Below are 18,609 nucleotides of genomic sequence, written 5' to 3' on the forward strand. Positions count from 1 at the left end.
TGGGAAAGCCCGCTGTGTTCTCTGGGTTAACATCAGGTCCAAACCTCAACTCTGGGCTTCCCAGGTGGTGCTAGTGATGAAGAACCTGTCTGCCAATGCAGGAGACCAAAGAGATGAGGGTTCAATCCCTGGGTCAGGAAGATCCCCTGGAGAAGGGCATGGCAACCCATTCCAGTATTCTTACCTGGAGAATCCCATGAACAGAGGAGCCTGGTGGGCTACAGTCCATAGGGTAGCAAAGAGTTGGACACTACGACTCAGCACACACAGCACAAACTTAAACTCTTTCTGTGGGCTTTGCATAACCCTGGGGAGGGGAGCATGGCTCTTGGGAAAGTATGAGAATGGGAGGACCTTCTCTATGATAGCTTCTCTCTCTCTCTCTCTCTCTCTCTCTCTCTCTCTCTCTCTCTCTCTCTCTTTCTTTGTCTTTCAAGCTGTTATCTAAGGGCACTGAGCCACAATGGATTTTGAATCTTGTTGAATGCAGCCATGACCATAGACTGCACATTTTCATCAAAAGCAGTGATCTTCTCCTCCAGTGTATCTGTTCCAACTTCATCATCTTCAACTACACACTGTATTTGAAAGTTTTTTAATTCCATACCTCACTGGATCTAGTTTAGAAGATGCCCAGACTAAGCCTTCTGCTTGAATACTTCTGACACACTTCTCCAGTTTTGCCATACTTGTCTCATCATCCCAAGGGTTCATGACTGGTAAGACAGAAGACTTGGCAACAAGTGATGGTTGTTTGGCTTTCTTTGACTCATTCCGTGCAAGTTCTTCTCTTAGCCTCTTGTCTTCTTCACTTTCCTCCTCCTCCTCAGATCCAGAGGGATCAATGTCCTCATCATCTTCATGTAGCTCCACTTTCTGTGGTGCCTTCCACATTAGCAGGGCCATACTTGCCCAAAGCTTTCTTCACCCCTGGCAGGCTGCTCTTTCTGTAAGATTGGATGTGCTTGTACCTTGGGCTCCCCTGCTGGCTCAGACAGTAGAGAGTCCACCTGCCAGCGCAGGAGACCCAGGTTCAGTCCCTGGATTGGGAAGATCCCTTGGAGAAGGGAATGGCAATCCACTTCAGTATTCCTGCCTGGAGAATTCCATGGACAGAGGAGTCTGCTGGGCTTCAGTCCGTGGGGTCGCCACTGAGTGACTTTCACTTCATATACCAACATATGGCATGACACAAGTCAGGAGGTGGTGGGCCCGAGATGGCTTCAAATTCTGCCATGTTTGCTTCTGATGACATAGACCCCCAGATGTAGCTCTTGTCCGCCAAGGAGTCATTCAGCGCCCAGAGGTGGGCAGGGCTTTTCAGGTTTTCAAAACCCATGATGACAACTGCTGGAGAACTGGGTGGCAGTGGAGGAAGAGAGAAGCGCAGGCAGTTGCTGCCGAGCACTAAGAGGGAGAAAAAGGAGTGGTAGCATCTTTGACACTTCACATGCGTTCACACCCACCTCACAGCCCTTTTGTGACCCTCTTTTGTAAACCCTATGAGATAGAGTTAGTCTTTCAGAGCCTCTTTATTTTCCCTGTCCCACGATTTTAAAACTTTGATCTTGACATCATAGAGGCAGGAACTTCTGGGTCTAGTACAAGTCTCTTGTGGGTGAGTCCATTTTGTGGGTGGATATCACTGAGTTCTGCCAACCAGGTTTAAATCCCCGTTAGTGAATTTTGTCACACTAACTGTAAATCTTTTATTGGTTCTACTGGTAATCAACCACTTGATAATAGGAACACATACAGTGTTCCAAAGTTTCTGCCCTCATCTCATTAAATGTCCATGTGAGTGAAAGTTAATCAGTCATGTCCGACTCTTTGCGACCCCATGGAATATACAGTGAATAGAATTCTCTAGGCCAGAATACTGGAGTGGGTAGCCTTTCCATTCTCCAAGGGATCTTCCCAGCTCAGGGACTGAACCCAGGTCTCCCACATTCCAGGCAGATTCCTTACCAGCTGAGCCACCAGAAAAGCCCAAGAATACTGGAGTGGGTAGCCTATCCACTCTCCAGCGGATCTTCCCAACCCAGGAATCAAACCAGGGTCTCCTGCATTGCAGGTGGATTCTTGACCAACTGAGCTATCAGGGAAGCCCAAATGTCCACAGATTATTTTACCTATTTTTATATATAATAGTTAAATATATAATAAGAGATTATCATATAATATATTATAATTATATTATTAAATTATATTATTAATATATTTATTATAATTGTAATAAATAATATAATTATAAATAATTATAATCACTATAATATTAATATATTATATATTATAATATATAATTAATTAAATATCAAAGTTGTATATTGTCACCCTACTTATTTAACTTATATGCACAGTACATTATGAGAAACACTGGACTGGAAGAAACACAAGCTGGAATCAAGATTTCCAGGAGAAATATCAATAACCTCAGATATGCAGATGACACCACCATTACAGCAGAAAGTGAAGAAGAACTAAAAAGCCTCTTGATGAAAGTGAAAGAGGAGAGCGAAAAAGTTGGCTTAAAGCTCAACATTCAGAAAACGAAGATCGTGGCATCCGGTCCCATCACTCCATGGGAAATAGATGCGGAAACAGTGGAAGCAGTGTCAGACTTTATTTTTTTTGGCTCCAAAATCACTGCAGATGGTGATTGCAGCCACGAAATTAAAAGACGCTTACTCCTTGGAAGAAAAGTTATGACCAACCTAGATAGCATATTCAAAAGCAGAGACATTACTTTGCCGACTAAGGTCCGTCTAGTCAAGGCCATGGTTTTTCCTGTGGTCATGTATGGATGTGAGAGGTGGACTGTGAAGAAGGCTGAGTGCTGAAGAATTGATGCTTTTGAACTGTGGCGTTGGAGAAGACTCTTCAGAGTCCCTTGGACTGCAAGGAGATCCAACCAGTCCATTCTGAAGGAGATCAGCTCTGGGATTTCTTTGGAAGGAATGATGCTAAAGCTGAAACTCCAGTACTTTTGCCACCTCATGCGAAGAGTTGACTCATTGGAAAAGACTCTGATGCTGGGAGGGAATGGGGGCAGGAGGAGAAGGGGACGACCAAGGATGAGATGGCTGGATGGCATCAGTGACTCGATGGACACAAGTCTGAGTGAACTCATGGAGGCCTGGCGTGCTGCGATTCATGGGGTTGCTGAGAGTCGGACACAACTGAGGACTGAACTGAACTGATATTATAATTATATATTAATTATATAATATTATATACCTTATATAATATATTCATAATAATATATAATATAATATATAACTTTATTATATATTATAATATATTATAAATATACATTAGATAATATGACATTAGATATATATTAGATAATATTTTTAATATAGTATATATTAATTAATATATGATAATTATATAATAAAATAATTATTTAATTATAAGTGATATATTAATATATTATACATATATTATATAGCTATAGTTATATATAATATAATATTATTTTTAATAATTATATAATAATATATATAACACATATTATATATAATATAATATATATTTTATATATATAATAGAAGACTTCTGAGGCTTCCTGGAAAACTTTACTATATATATAATAGTATAATATAAGATTATATTATTATATATAATATATTATTATAATGTTATTGTATATAATAGTTACATAATTATTATACATAATATATAAATATATAATAATATATTATAATCTATAATAATAACATTGTTATATTTATATTATATATAATATATATTATTAATACATATACTTTGTGTATAAATATATTAATATATTGTTATATAATTACTACATTATGATATAAATTATGATATTATGTATATTATAATAATATAAGAATTTAAAATGTCCATAGATTATTTTAATTCTTTAGGTAAAAACCATTGCAGGAAATAAGGGCTATTATTTTTAGAAGAAATTGTTCCATCTGAAGCTGTAGGTTCAGTGTGTCTGTGGGAGGAGAGCTCAGGATCTTCCTTCATTACCATCTTGAACCAGCTATTATTTTTAAAATACAAAGAAGAAAATACTCATAATCCTACTATTGTCATTTTACTACACTATCTTCCATTCTTTCTCCCCAGTTTTCAGTTCAGTTCAGTTCAGTCACTCAGTCGTGTCCAACTCTTTGAGACCCCATGAATCGCAGTACTCCAGGCCTCCCTGTCCATCACCAACTCCCGGAATTCACTCAAACTCACGTCCATTGAGTCAGTGATGCCATCCAGCCATCTCATTCCAAGGGACTCTCAAGAGTCTTCTCCAAGGCCACAGTTCAAAAGCATCAATTCTTCGGTGCTCAGCTTTCTTCACAGTCCAACTCTTACATCCATACATGACTACTGGGAAAACCATAGCCTTGACTAGACAGACGTTTGTTGGCAAAGTAATGTCTCTGCTTTTGAATAAGCTATCTAGGTTGGTCATAGCTTTCATTCCAAGGAGTAAGCGTCTTTTAATCCCCAATGTTATTGAGATACAATTGACCTATACATTCTTTTGTTATATAATAATTTTAAAAAATTGCTTGACAGATGTCAACTGGGGCCCTCCTGATTTAGAGATCCAGGTAAAACTGCCCTGGACTTTCAAACTTTCAAAGATCACACCCGGGGAAAATTCCAAGTCCGCCACAAGACTTCTGAGGCTTCCTGGAAAACTTTACAAAATCTTGACTTCCGCTGAGGTTCTGCTCACAGAGAGGCAGACTTCCTGCTGCATCCCCTCAACCCAGACCTGAAATAGACACCTCCTTTGAATTCCACGTTCTCAACTCAGTCACTGCAAAAGTATTTCAAATTATGCAGATTCAGATGTTTCATCATTTCTGCAGTTGATGTTCTTATTTTTCCTTCTTCTTATTTTTCTTATACTTTATCCTGATCTCCTATTCTTTCCTCTCTCTTCTCCCAAGTGTGAGGAAGATCTCATTCCAAGAACATATGGTGGTACAGAGCCTAAGAGCCTCTATAAGTCAAGTCTCAGGGGCGCTAGAATGGGGTGTGTGTGATCACACGCAGAGAGGTGGATGAGGAACCAAACTGGTTTCTCAGACAATTCCCAGAGGCAGAACTCAACCCGACTTCTCTGTCTTGCTAAGTTACTTCAGTCATGTCCGACTCTGTGCGACCCCATAGACAGCAGCCCACCAGGCTCCCCCATCCTTGGGATTCTCCAGGCTAGAACACTGGAGTGGATTGCCATTTCCTTCTCCAATGCATGAAAAGTGAAAGTGAAGTCGCTCAGTCATATCCGACTCTTCATGACCCCATGGACTGCAGCCTACCAGGCTCCTCTGTCCATGGGATTTTCCAGACAAGAGTACTGGAGCGGGGTGCCATTGCCTTCTCTGTTCTCTGTCTTAGGGTGTCTTTAATCATCTAGTAAACTTTTTTCATTGTACTTAACTACTTAAGTTATATATTTGAGGATCCAGTTTTTCACATCCACTGCTTGTCAACTCCTTTGGGTTGAATGCCACTTTCTTTTAGATATATTCTTTCTGAAGTAATGTGTTTTCCTTCTCTGTTTTATGCCTTTCATGTTTGTGGTTTCAAACATATGGTTCTCTATCAGTTCTATATAAAAGAGCATGCCAAAGAGTCCCCCATCCCAAGTATGTTTATGAAGTCCTGACATTGTTCAGATGTGTGATTTTAAAGTATTCTAGTTCCCATGTTGCCTTCTCCTTCAAATTTTAAATTGTAAAGCAATGTGAGTCTTAAAACCAAGTTTAATACTACCTATTTCTTAATATGTCTTTTCCAGGTGACCTGTCATTTTATCCTTTTCTGTGGGATTATATTTTAAAATGTTTTGATTGAAAACAAAAATCAACAAGTTGTTTCTGTTAGGAAGACCCTCAGAATTTGAGGGAAATTGGTATTATTTCTGTAGGGTCTGCCTTCCAAGAAGTCTTGATTTCTGTATTGCAAATTTTCTACATCTGATAGTACACTCTGTGTATGTGTTTCAGAGATACTAATACATGTTCTTTACTCTACTGTTATGGGTGACTCAACTCTTAAACTTAAAACAGCAGTTTTGGAAGCAGGTCTACATAGTCTAAAATGTCGGATTTAACTTATTTAGAATGATGTGAGCTAGAAGATGCTAGTAAAGTAATGCTCAAAATTCTGCAAGCCAGGCTTCAGCAATACGTGAACTGTGAACTTCCAGATGTTCAAGATGGTTTTTTTTTTTTTTTTTGAATTTTTTTTTATTTTTTATTTTTTAAATTTTAAAATCTTTAATTCTTACAAGATGGTTTTAGAAAAGGCAGAGGAACTAGAGATCAAATTGCCAACATCTGCTGGATCATGGAAAAAGCAAGAGAGTTCCAGAAAAACATCTATTTCTGCTTTATTGACTATGCCAAAGCCTTTGACTGTGTGGGTCACAATAAACTGTGGAAAATTCTGAAAGAGATGGGAATACCAGACCGCCTGACCTGCCTCTTGAGAAACCTGTATGAAGGTCAGGAAGCAAGAGTTAAACTGGACATGGAACAACAGACTGGTTCCAAATAGGAAAAGGAGTACGTCAAGGCTGTATATTATCACCCTGCTTATTTAACTTATATGCAGAGTACATCATGAGAAACGTTGGGCTGAAAGAAGCACAAGCTGGAATCAAGATTGCCAGGAGAAATATCAATAACCTCAGATATGCAGATGACACCACCCTTATGGCAGAAAGTGAAGAGGAACTAAAAAGCTTCTTGATGAAAGTGAAAGAGAAGAGCGCAAAGGTTGGCTTAAAGCTCAACATTCAGAAAACAAAGATCATGGCATCAGGTCCCATCACTTCATGGCAAATAGATGGGGAAATAGTGGAAACAGTGTCAGACTTTATTTTGGGGGCTCCAAAATCACTGCAGATGGTGATTGCAGCCATGAAATTAAAAGACGCTTACTCCTTGAAAGAAAAGTTATGACCAATCTAGATAGCATATTCAAAAGCAGAGACATTACTTTGCCAACAAAGGTCCGTCTAGTCAAGGCTATGGTTTTTCCAGTGGTCATGTATGGATGTGAGAGTTGGACTATAAAGAAAGCTGAGTGCCGAAGAATTGATGCTTTTGAACTGTGGTGTTGGAGAAGACTCTTGAGAGTCCCTTGGACTGCAAGGAGATCCAACCAGTCCATTCTAAAGGAGATCAGTCCTGGGTGTTCTTTGGAAGGACTGATGCTAAAGCTGAAACTCCAATACTTTGGCCACCTCATGCGAAGAGGTGACTCATTGGAAAAGACTGATGCTGGGAGGGATTGGGGGCAGGAGGAGAAGGGGACGATAGAGGATGAGATGGCTGGATGGCATCACCGACTCGATGGACATGAGTTTGAGTGAACTCCAGGAATTGGTGATGGACAGGGAGGCCTGGCATGCTGCAATTCATGGGGTCATAAAGAGTTGGATATGACTGAGTGACTGAACTGAACTGAACTGAGCTAGAAGACATAAAGATTGCCCTCAGAAGGCAGTTCAACACTGATGCAAAATTTTTGCCCAGGGCACGTTAACAAACTATAGCATTCTTATAGCTCAGAACCATAATACATATTATATTATTTAACAAAGTCTTCTAGGTTTATTCATAATAAACTATGTTCTTAATTTAGCAATATATTACAATATCCAACCAACACTACTAATTCCATTTTCACTAAAGCACATTCTAAGACAAGAAAATATTCAATAAAAATTCTTGCCCTGAAGCATTTATAGTTGCATGTAAACTTCTCAGAACATGAAAGGTCTTTAAAAAGAATCCACAGAGAAAATTCAACAACCTAAGTCCATGACTCTTGGAAGGCGACTCTGACATACTTCACAAGTTGGAATCAAATGTCCAGTTGTATGGAAAGTCATGACCTGGCATCTGAGGTTTTTCCTCTAGATTCTGAATTTATACTCTTTCTAAACACAATTAAGTTCAGTTTTTTCTCTGATCCTTAATAAAGATCATTTACAATTTCAGCTTTCTTTTTATCCAACTAAGATGAACACAAATTAATGTGATATCCTCTCTACAAAATAATAACAATATTAATAATTGTTCATAGAGTATAATTTCTCACTTGGGTGAGAAAGTAAAAGGAAATATGAAAAAACATTTATTTTTATAAAATATAAATATAATATTATATTTATATTATTGTAATAACATAAAAACTAATATATAAATATTTTAAACAAAACATTTACATATATTTAGATAGTTAATTATTACATTAATATTTATTTATTAAATAATTTTCTTTAATAAATTAACATAAATATTTTTAAATATTATATACATATTTCTTTCTGTGTTCATGTAGCATGGCATATATTTGGAAATCAGTACACAAGTCAATTCTAACCAATACAAAACGTAATGATATTCATCTTGTATTTATTCATTTGTCTGAGAATTATAACTATGCTAATATAAAGTAAAACTTATTTTAAATGGTTTACACTAAAGAAAAAATGCAAATATTAGATATCTTTTTTAAACTTTTTATTTTGTATTGGAGTTTAACAGATTAACAATGTGGTGATAGTTTCAAGTGCATAGCAAAGGAACTCGGCAATACATACACGTTTCTAAACTCCCTCCTGTCCTAGATGTATTGTTGTACAGCTTATTGCTTTTCAGATGCAAGGCCCAAGAGAGGCCAAGACTCTGATTCAGAGTTGGCTACACTCTACCAGAAACAGGTAGAGCCATGATTATGGCTCATGGATTTAACAGCCAAAGGAAATGAAAACAAAGTTCTGTTTTCCACAGAAGCTAAAATCAAGACTAGAAAAACTAATACTAAAAATCATAATAGCATTCCACAGTGAGGAGAAGGCAAACTCAGCCATTGGTGATGGCTTGTGTAATTAGTGAAAAAGCTTGCTTGATGAATTTCTTCTCCACATTTGTCAGTAGCCACAGAAATATTCACCTTTTTGACCCTGGATTTTTTCCTCTGGGATCTTAGGAATGCTTCGTGGAAGAAAGTAACACTTAAGTTGACATACCTCCCTTACTTTTTGTTCAAAATTACCATAACTTGGTAAATGATTAAATACCATTTAATCACTTGGTAAGTGATTAAATAACTTGTGGCATGTCCACTGCATGAAACACGCAGTCATTAGAGTGAAAGTGAAAATGTTAGTCGTTCAGTGTCTGACTCTTTGCAACCCCTTGGACTGTGGCCCAGCAGGCTCCTCTGTCCATGGGATTCTCCAGGCAAGAATACGAGAGTAGGAGCCATTCCCTTCTCCAGGGGATCTTCTGGAGCCAAGAATCGAACCTGCATCCCTTGCATCTCTGGCATTGGCAGGCACGTTCTTTACCCCATGCCTAAATCTCTCTCCGACCTGCCTGTTAACCACTCGGTGCAATCTCAGAATGTCCCACCCTCCAACATGAAAGGGAAAGTCAGACTCTACCAGTTCATCTCTCTCCATTTGCCAAAGAGGAAACAGATGCAGAGAGGAGAAGAGACTCACTGGGGGTTCCTCACTCACTCCGAGACTTCTCTGACTCTCTTCAGAGCCAAACAGGGCCGGCACCCTATGGTCCCCAAGCAACATTTTCAAATGAATGAACAGTCAAGCTAAAGATGCTCATCCCCTGAGATGCGGCTATCAGTCCCCAAGTGTTGAAAGGTACACCAGGTGGAGGAAGGGCAGGTGAGACAGAGATAAAGATAGAGACTGTCCTTGACAGAAATTGATGAGCCTGGGAATTAGTCTGGGCCCTCCAGATGCAGGAGGGTTGCTTTGTCAGGCCAGTGAAAAGGACAAGACAGTCAAAGGGCTTTGGAACAAGCAGTAGGAATCATCTTGCCCCAGCACCAGCTGGTCAGGGCTGAGATCCTGGCATCTCTGACCTGGGCTGTGGGCTTAGAGAGCAGCATCCTTGAAGTCCATCAGGAGCAGCGCCACACGTGTCCCATGATCTGCTTTCCTGGGGTGAATCTGCCATCACCTCCAGCCCCTCTTGCCTCCCTCGGCTTCCAGGTTAGATGGGACCTTTAGGGCTGTTCCCTAGGGCTTGGGGAAGAGGTTCTGGGGTCCATGCTGGGACACTGGGCATCAGAGTCCTCAGCTCCACTTCACCACTCTCCTCACAATGGCATCAGAAGAAAGAACTCTTTTCTGAGCAGAGGAATCGCAGTGAGGTGGCAGGTTTAGGGGTGATGGATGCAGCTCCACATAGGTACCTCCAGAGAGAATAGACTAGGGTCTCCTGGCTGTGTGGTTGCCAACAAGCCCTGCCCCTCTCAGGGCCCCCTCAGAAGGAGGCAGAGGAGCAATAGCATCCTTTAGGGACATGGGGCCAACACAGGTGTTACCACATGGAGGGGTGTCTTCCCAGTTCTGGGCTCTCAGACCCTCGCATCCCCTCTCTCCCATTCAGTCTCTCTAGAAGGACAGGAGAGAAGGTACCATGCTGGCTGAGAACAGAGGATCCTCCTGGGGCCTGTGAGTGCAGAGGCCATAGCTCTCCGTGGAGTTGCCTAGTTAACTAGTTAGTGACCCCTCTGCTCCCAGGCTGCATGGCCTTAGGCTGTTGAGGTAACTCTTCCTCTCCAGGGCATACCTGCCTTAACTCCCTGGCTGGAAGCCGAGCAGCATCTGGTATATGGTGTGAAGGGCAGAGCCCACTTGTGTTCACAGGTGAGCAGTCGGGCAGGAGATTTGCTGGCAGAAAGTGGAATAATCAAAGGCAGGCAGGCAAAGTGGGTAAACTGAATGTCTGAGTGACAGGGAAGTGAGATATAGCCCCCAATGCAGGGCAGACAGGATGGGAAAGTGCATGAAAACTTGGGTAGTCCAAACCCCAGATTCACATCCTGGCTTTGTCACCAAATTGCTGAATGAAGTCAGTGTTTTCTGGGTCCTGCTTCCCATTTGTGACATGGGTGTTGGGGGAGATGATATCTTAGAGTCACTGCCAGTTGGCTGACATGGAGGTAGGAAGGAAGGTGCACTCTTAAAAAATATATATATTTGTTTATTTAGCTGCCTTGGGTTTTAGTTGTAGCTCGCAGAATCTTCATTGCATCATGCAGGGTCTTTCATTGTGGTACATGGACTCTCTAGCTGTGGTGTGTGGACTCAGTATTTGTGGCAATCAGGCTCCAGAGAGAACAGGCTTCAGTAGTTGCAGCAAGCAAGTTTAGTTTCCCCACAGCATGTGGGATCCTAGTTCTCCAACCAGGGATTGAACCCATGTCCCCTGCATCTGCAAGGCAGATTCCTAACCACTGGACCATCAGGGAAATCCTTGAGCTCTTTAAGAATGTCTTAGCTCTCAATACTTACTGCCTGGTGTAGAGTAGATACAACAGGTAAGACTGTCATGTAAATTATTAAAGAAGAATGAATGAGAAGTTGGCGGAGGAAAGCAAAGGAGGAGAGGAAGCCCTTGGAATAGAAAGGGTTTGTGTTGTTGTGCTTGGCTGTGTCCAACTCTTTGCAACCCTGTGGACTATAGCCCACTAGGCTCCTCTGTCCATAAGATTCTCCAGACAAGAATACTGGAGTGGGTTGCCATTTCCTCCTCTAGGGGATCTTCCTGACACAGGGATGGAACCTGCATCTCCTACAGCTCCTGAATTAGCAGGCAGATTCTTTACTCCTGAGCCACCTGGGAAGCCCTAGAAAGAGCTCATTTTGAGTTAAAACAGGAGTTGCAGAGAAAGCTATTTGGGACACCATCAAAAGAAGAATCTGGGTTGACCAGCAAGAGACCAGGGTCAAGGAATTAGATAGACACTCCCCAGACTGAGAGACCTAGGGCCCACTGACCATTCCCCACTCTGTTAAGGCAGATGGAGACCTGAGACAAGAGAAAGGAAGGAAGAAGCTGTTGGTTTTGTGTGCAGATTCCTGCACGGGTCTCAGTGTGCCCAGGAAGATCCATGGAGGTCTGATATTTGTTCCCCTGGCACTGGTGGGAGGTGGAGGAGGTATGTATCTGGGTATGAGTCTTCAGGTGCATGTGGCATATACACCTATGGATGGGTCTGTGTGCATCTGTGTGTGTCTGTCCTACCTGTAAACACATGTATGTGACTGTTCACATGTCCTAGTGGGGGTGAGTGTGTCTCTGGCATGTCTGTGTGTCTGAATTTATCATACTCACATCCCGTGTGCTTCTGTGTCTTGGTGCATCTGAGTATTTCCTACAAAGGTGACCTTTTCCATATAAGATTTAGGGCTGCAAGCTGCCTGGGAGCTGCAGATCTTAGATCTTCACTATGTCTGCCTCTCTTGATGAACACTTGTCTGTCCTACTCAAATGCCACCTCCTCACTGTAGCCTTCCCTGGCTGCCGGGACAGTTCAAACAAGTTCTCTGAGGGCAGATATTTAGTTATCCGTTCCTATAAGGCCTAGCAGATAACTAAACATCTGTCCTCAGAGAACTTGTCATCCAGTGGGAAGACAAGGATCACAGCAGCAAAAGTCACTGCAATACCAGCAAATGAGGGCCGCGTTCCAAATGAGGGTTACAAGAGATGGAGGAGAGAGAAATTCATGTGGGCTGAAGAAGTCAAGAAAGGAAGTGGGAGCTGAGAGAGGAGCACCGGCATATACACACCCGCACGTGTGAAACAGACAGCTAATGGGAAGCTTCTCTATAGCACAGGGAGCTCAGCTTGGTGCTCTGTGATGGCCTTGAGGGGTGGGATGGGGGTGGTGGGAGGCAGGCCCAAGAGGGAGGAGATATATGTATATATATAGCTGATTCTCATTGTTGTACAGCAGAAATTAAAACATAGTAAAGCAGTTATACTTCAGAAAGAAATAAATACATATTTTAAAAAAAAAAGAAAGGAAGCAGGGCTTCCTGGAGGAGGTGAAGCTGGGGCTGGGTACTGGGATGGGGTAGGAAGAGCACCGCAGGTAGGGAGCCACGTGCAGGAAAGGCACGCGAGAAGGTGTAAGCAAGAGACAGCGACGAGGGCTCCCTGGTGGCTCGGTGGTAAAGAGCCCACCTGCCCATGCAGGAGCCACGGGTTCGATCCCTAATTGGGGAAGATCCCACGTGCTGTGGGGCAACTAACCCCTGGGCCACAACTATTGAGCCTGTGCTCCACAACCAGAGAAGCCACCAAAATGAGAATCCCGTGCACCGCCACAACCAGAGAAAAATCCATGCAGCTACAAAGACCCAGCACAGCCAAAAATAAATAATTTTTTTAAATGATGGAAGTGGCAAATAAATTTTGTAAAAAAAAAAAAAAAGAGAGAGAGACAGTGAGAAGATCATCCTGGCTGGGGTTGGGAAAGGGAATAATGTGGAAGCAGCTGGAGCTGAGGTTGGAGAGGAATCCTGGGAGCCAAGCTGGAAGGCTTTGGGTGCCAGGCTGAGTGGTTCACACCATATCCAGTGGGCAATGGGGAGACTTGGCAGGGCAGCAGAGCTGGGTGGAAACAGCATGCCCAGGAATTCCTGGGGCCCTTACAGGTCTGGCTTTCTCTCTCTTTCTCTCTCTCTAAGGCTGCTATTCCAGCCCACAGGAAACACGCTGAAGTCTCTGGGCAGAGATGGGTAACGGTGTATCTGTCCCTAAGACCAGGGACCTCTGGCCAGGAGGTGGACCAGCCCACAGACTCTGCAGACAGCCCTGAGACCTGGCACACTGCCCTCCAGGTGACAAACCCAGCACCCCTCTGCTGTCTTCTCACCATGGTTCTATTTTCCTCCCAACCCCACTCTGCCTTCCAGGGAAGAAGCCACATGTTCACTCTCCCCCTTACTTGAAATTCTCTTCCTATTCCCAAGTCTCTGTCTGATGATCTCCTACTCATTCTCCCAACCCTAGTTCAACCCTTCACTTTGGAATCTTCCTTGAATCGGCCAAGCAGAGGAAATCATTCCCACTTTGTTCATAGTTAGTACTGCTTCTTACATTGTGCATGGCTGGAGGTCAAGGACAAAGACTGGCCTGCCTTCATAGTCCGAGAGACCAACACAACACCTGATCCAAAGCAAGCACTTGATAAACTCATGTGAGGTGGACTGTTGAACTGTTTAGTGCCACACAGCCCAACTCCGGATAGAGCAGTGTTCAAAAACACTGAAAACACAGAGGGTAACCAGAATGGAAAAAGACCTGGCAACAGAGTCCTGTAAGGAAGGATCTAGGGCACCATGGATGTTTGGACTGGAGAAAAGAGGACTCAGTGGACCTCGAACAGATTTCTTTGAGCATGATGTAAAAAGCTGCAGAGAAAGCAGATTTGGTGTGTGGCCCCCAGCGGCCAAAACTGGGGCCACTTGTGGAAGTTACAGGGAAGCTGGTTTCAGATGAGATTAAGAAAAACATACTTAAATAACTAAAGCCTCCCTGAGCTACCAAATAATATGTGGTGAATTCATGAAAGGCAAATATAGTAAGATGTCTTGTGAGAAAACTTCAATTGGTATTCAGATGGACTGGGTCTCAATTCTGCCCCTAACTACTGGTTTGACTAAGCAAATGATGAGGATGTCGTTGAAGATATAGATAGATAGATTGTGGTTGTGTTGTTGTTTAGTCACTAATTCATGTGATGCCGCGGACTATATGTAGTCCGCCAGGCCCCTCTGTCCAAGGGATTTCCCAGGCAAGAATACTGGAGTGGTTTGCCAATTTCCTTCTCCAAGGGATCTTCCTGAGCCAGGGACAGAATCCACATCATCTGCATTTGCGGGCAGGTTCTTTACCACTGAGCCACGAGGCCTGGATAGATAGATGGTAGATAGATAGATACTTGATAGACACATGATAGATGGCAGTCTTTAATGCCTATTATGTGCTGGGCACTGTGCCACGTATTTTAGATTTATTATCCACCCTGTCCTCACAACTGTGGGGAAGGAAATGGCAAGCCACTTCAGTATTCTTGCCTGGAAAATTCCTTGGACAGAGGAGCCTGGCAGGCTACAGTCCATGGGGCTGACAAAAAGTGGGACACGACTGAGTGATTAAGCACATCCTCACAACTGTAGGAGTAGCAACTAGTATTTTTCTCACTTAAAGGAGAAGAAACTGAGGCTCAGAGAGCCCTAAATGATGGAGCCAGGACTCAAAATCAGGTCAGATCTACTCCCAAGCTTGAGACACCCCAGTGCCCAGAACACCCTTCTGAGAGTAAGTTTCTCCATAAAACTAGGATTATCGGATGAGCAGTGTGGTCCCTACCCCATTTTAGCAAACAGAAGTTTTAGAAAATATTCATATTTTAAAACATGCAGAAATCTACCTAGAGGTGCCAGAATTTACGGTGGGCCGTCTCCTCTCTCCCCTCAGCGCCCCCACCGTGCCGGCCACTCCACGGCTCTGGCCAACCTCACCTCCCGCCCAGCGTTCCTCCTCCTCGGCCTGATGGACGGCACAGACATCCACCCGCTGCTGTTCCTCCTCTTCCTTGGCGTCTACCTGGTCAATGCCCTGGGCAACCTGAGCATGGTGGTGCTGGTGAGGTCCGACGCGGCCCTCCGCTCCCCCATGTATTACTTCTTCTTCTGCTTCACCACCGTCACGGTCCCCAGGCTGCTGGCCGGCCTGCTCCACCCGGGCCAGGCCGTGTCCTTCCGGGGCTGCTTTGCCCAGATGTACTTCTTCGTGGCTCTGGGCATCACCGAGAGCTACCTGCTGGCGGCCATGTCCTACGACCGCGCGGCGGCCGTGTGCCGGCCCCTGCACTACGCGGCGGTCATGAGCCCCGGGCGCTGGGCGGCGCTGGCGGCGGCGTCCTGGGCCCTGGCGCACCTGCACTCGCTGCTGCACACGCTGCTCATCTCCAGGCTCTCCTACCCGCGCGCCGCCCCCGTGCGCCACTTCTTCTGCGACATGACGGTGATGCTGAGCTTGGCCACCTCGGACACGTCGGCCGCGGAGACGGCCATCTTCTCCGAGGGCCTGGCCGTGGTGCTGACCCCGCTGCTCCTGGTGGCCCTGTCCTACGCGCGCATCCTCGCCGCGGTGCTGGGGCTGCGGTCGGCAGGGGGCCGGCGCCGCGCCTTCTCCACCTGCGGGGCCCACCTGCTGGTGGTGTCGCTTTTCTTCGGCTCCATCCTCTCCGTCTACTTCCGGCCATCGTCTGCCTACTCCGCCCGCTACGACCGCCTGGCCAGCGTGGTCTATGCGGTGGTTACCCCGACCCTGAACCCTTTCATCTACAGCCTGCGCAATAAAGAAGTCAAGGGCGCCCTAAAAAGGGGGCTCTGGTGGAGGGCTGCACCCCCAAAAGGTGTGACGGCAGGTCTGGACTCACTGGCATCTCAATAATAATGATTACAGAAGAACGCCACTCTCCCCTCCCTTTCCTTTTTATAGCTTTCCAAAACCCAAACAACTTTAAATCCCGCAATGTCTTATCTCTTGTTAAATTAAAAATTAGATCTGAAGCCAACAGGACAAGGTGTTTATTCAAGGGGATGGGGACAGAGCAATAAGCCAAATTCGTTTCTGTATTGCTTGAATGTCTGAAACAGAATCTACTTCTAAATTTTGGAAAAATGGAAGGGGAACAAGCAGGGGAGGAGGAAATGAATCTTGTGGGGAGAGAGAGAGAGGGGAGAGTGTGACCAGCAGCAACCCCGTGGGTGGAGAAGAAATTAGGTCTAAGGTGTTTTAAGTGGTTTCTTAAAGATGCCTTGCAATGTAGTTCACATTGCTACAGACTCCTTTTCTAGAAACTTTGGGAAAGATCTAGTTATTTAATGATATAAATATTCTGAGGGGCTTCCCTTGTGGCTCGGCTGGTAAAGAATCTGCCTGCAATGTGGGAGACCTGGGTTTGATCCCTGGGTTGGGAAGATCCCTTGGAGAAGGGAAAGGCTACCCACTCCAGTATTCTGGCCTGAAGAATTCCACAGACTGTTAAGTCCACGGGGTCGCAAAGAGTCAGAGCAATTGAACAACAACAACAAATATTCTGAAGGCAAAATACTCAGCATTGAGAATACTGTAAAGAAATGACCACTCTCATTTAATTTTGGAAGGAGTTTCAGTTCAGTTCAGTTCAGTTGCTCAGTCGTGTCCGACTCTTTGCGACCCTATGAATCGCAGCATGCCAGGCCTACCTGTCCATCACCAACTCCCAGAGTTCACTCAGATTCATGTCCATCGAATCAGTGATGCCATCTAGCCATCCCATCCTTTGTCGTCCCCTTCTCCTCCTGCCCCCAATCCCTCCCAGCATCAGAGTCTTTTCCAGTGAGTCAACTCTTCACATGAGGTGGCCAAAGTACTGGAGTTTCAGCTTTAGCACCATTCCTTCTAAAGAAATCCCAGAGCTGATCTCCTTCAGAATGGACTGGTTGGATCTCCTTGCAGTCTGAGGGACTCTCAAGAGTCTTCTCCTACACCACAGTTCAAAAGCATCAATTCTTCGGCACTCAGGTCTCTTTATAGTCCAACTCTCACATCCATACATGACTACTGGAAAAACCATAGCCTTGACTAGACGGACCTTTGTTGGCAAAGTAATGTTTCTGCTTTTTAATATGCTGTCTAGGTTGGTCATAACTTTTCTTCCAAGGAATAAGCGTCTTTTAATTTCATGGCTGCAGTCACCATCTGCAGTGATTTTGGAGCCCCCAAAAATAAAGTCTGACACCATTTCCACTGTTTCCCCATCTATTTCCCATGAAGTGATGGGACCGGATGCCATGATCTTCGTTTTCTGAATGTTGAGCTTTAAGCCAACTTTTTCACTCTCCTCTTTCGCTTTCATCAAGAGGCTTTACTTGAGAAGAATTCCTTGGAGGCGATTTGACAGTTTCTATCCAATTAAAAATGTCTATATCCTGTGACTGAGTATACCATTTCTGAAAATTGAATTTATTATTCAAAATAATAAAAAACTGAAAACAACCCAAATGTCCACCAAGAATAGATTATTTAAATAAATTATGGTAAATAACATCCATTTAACAAAACATTACATAGCTTCTAGAAGAGTTACATGTCCTTGCATGAAATGATGAATTCAGAACATACTTTAAGTGATAATGAGAAAATGGCAGCTACAATTTAGTCCTATTTATTTATAATATATAAATACAGAAAATAACTGGAAAAGTATGCCCCAGCTTTTAACTGCCATCATGGAGAGGGTGAAGAACAATGGAGGACCCACATATTCCACTTTATTACTTATTTCTTTGTTGTTTGGCTATTTCTTGGTGAGAATGTATTATTTTCAAAGTCAATAAAAATTTTTAAGAAGAAATGAAGTAAAAATTGGCATTATTAGGAAGACTTTTTTAAAGGTGAGATCTTTTAAGACAATTCTTTTCAAGAAACACATTAATGCATTCAAATCAAATCAATAGATATTTATTCTCTATATCTAGCAGATTCAAGGCACTGAGTTAGGCACCACAGAGAGTAGAGGGCACCTGTCTTCGAGATCAAGACACTTGTAATATACTTGATAAGAAAAGAAGTAAACAAAGAAAGCACCAGATAATTTCAGCCATAATATTCCAGAGGAAAAAATCTACCTCAGAGTCATAAATAGACTTTAGTCTTTCAGCCTCTATTTGTGCTACCTTGAGCAATAGATGAGCCACCATTTTAATGTCTATAAATTAAACAATTC

General features: G+C 43.3%; 1 protein-coding gene and 1 pseudogene across 1 annotated transcript; one reads left to right on the top strand and one right to left on the bottom strand.

The window, feature by feature from the left end:
• On the bottom strand, window positions 441-1,339 carry LOC102183999 (annotated as a pseudogene).
• LOC108638211 (olfactory receptor 1L4-like) lies at window positions 10,972-16,289 on the top strand. Its single transcript, XM_018063993.1, has 3 exons — window positions 10,972-10,977; window positions 13,514-13,666; window positions 15,309-16,289. The coding sequence occupies exons 1-3, from the start codon at window positions 10,972-10,974 to the stop codon at window positions 16,287-16,289; spliced, it is 1,140 nt and encodes a 379-aa protein (XP_017919482.1).

This window comes from Capra hircus, chromosome 19 (assembly GCF_001704415.2).
Source record: "Capra hircus breed San Clemente chromosome 19, ASM170441v1, whole genome shotgun sequence".
NCBI lineage: Eukaryota > Metazoa > Chordata > Mammalia > Artiodactyla > Bovidae > Capra > Capra hircus.

Coding starts and splice junctions, on each gene's coding strand:
- LOC108638211 (XM_018063993.1), top strand. Junction 13,667..15,308: donor CCTGGCACACTGCCCTCCAG/GTGACAAACCCA, acceptor CTCTCCCCTCAG/CGCCCCCACCGTGCCGGCCA.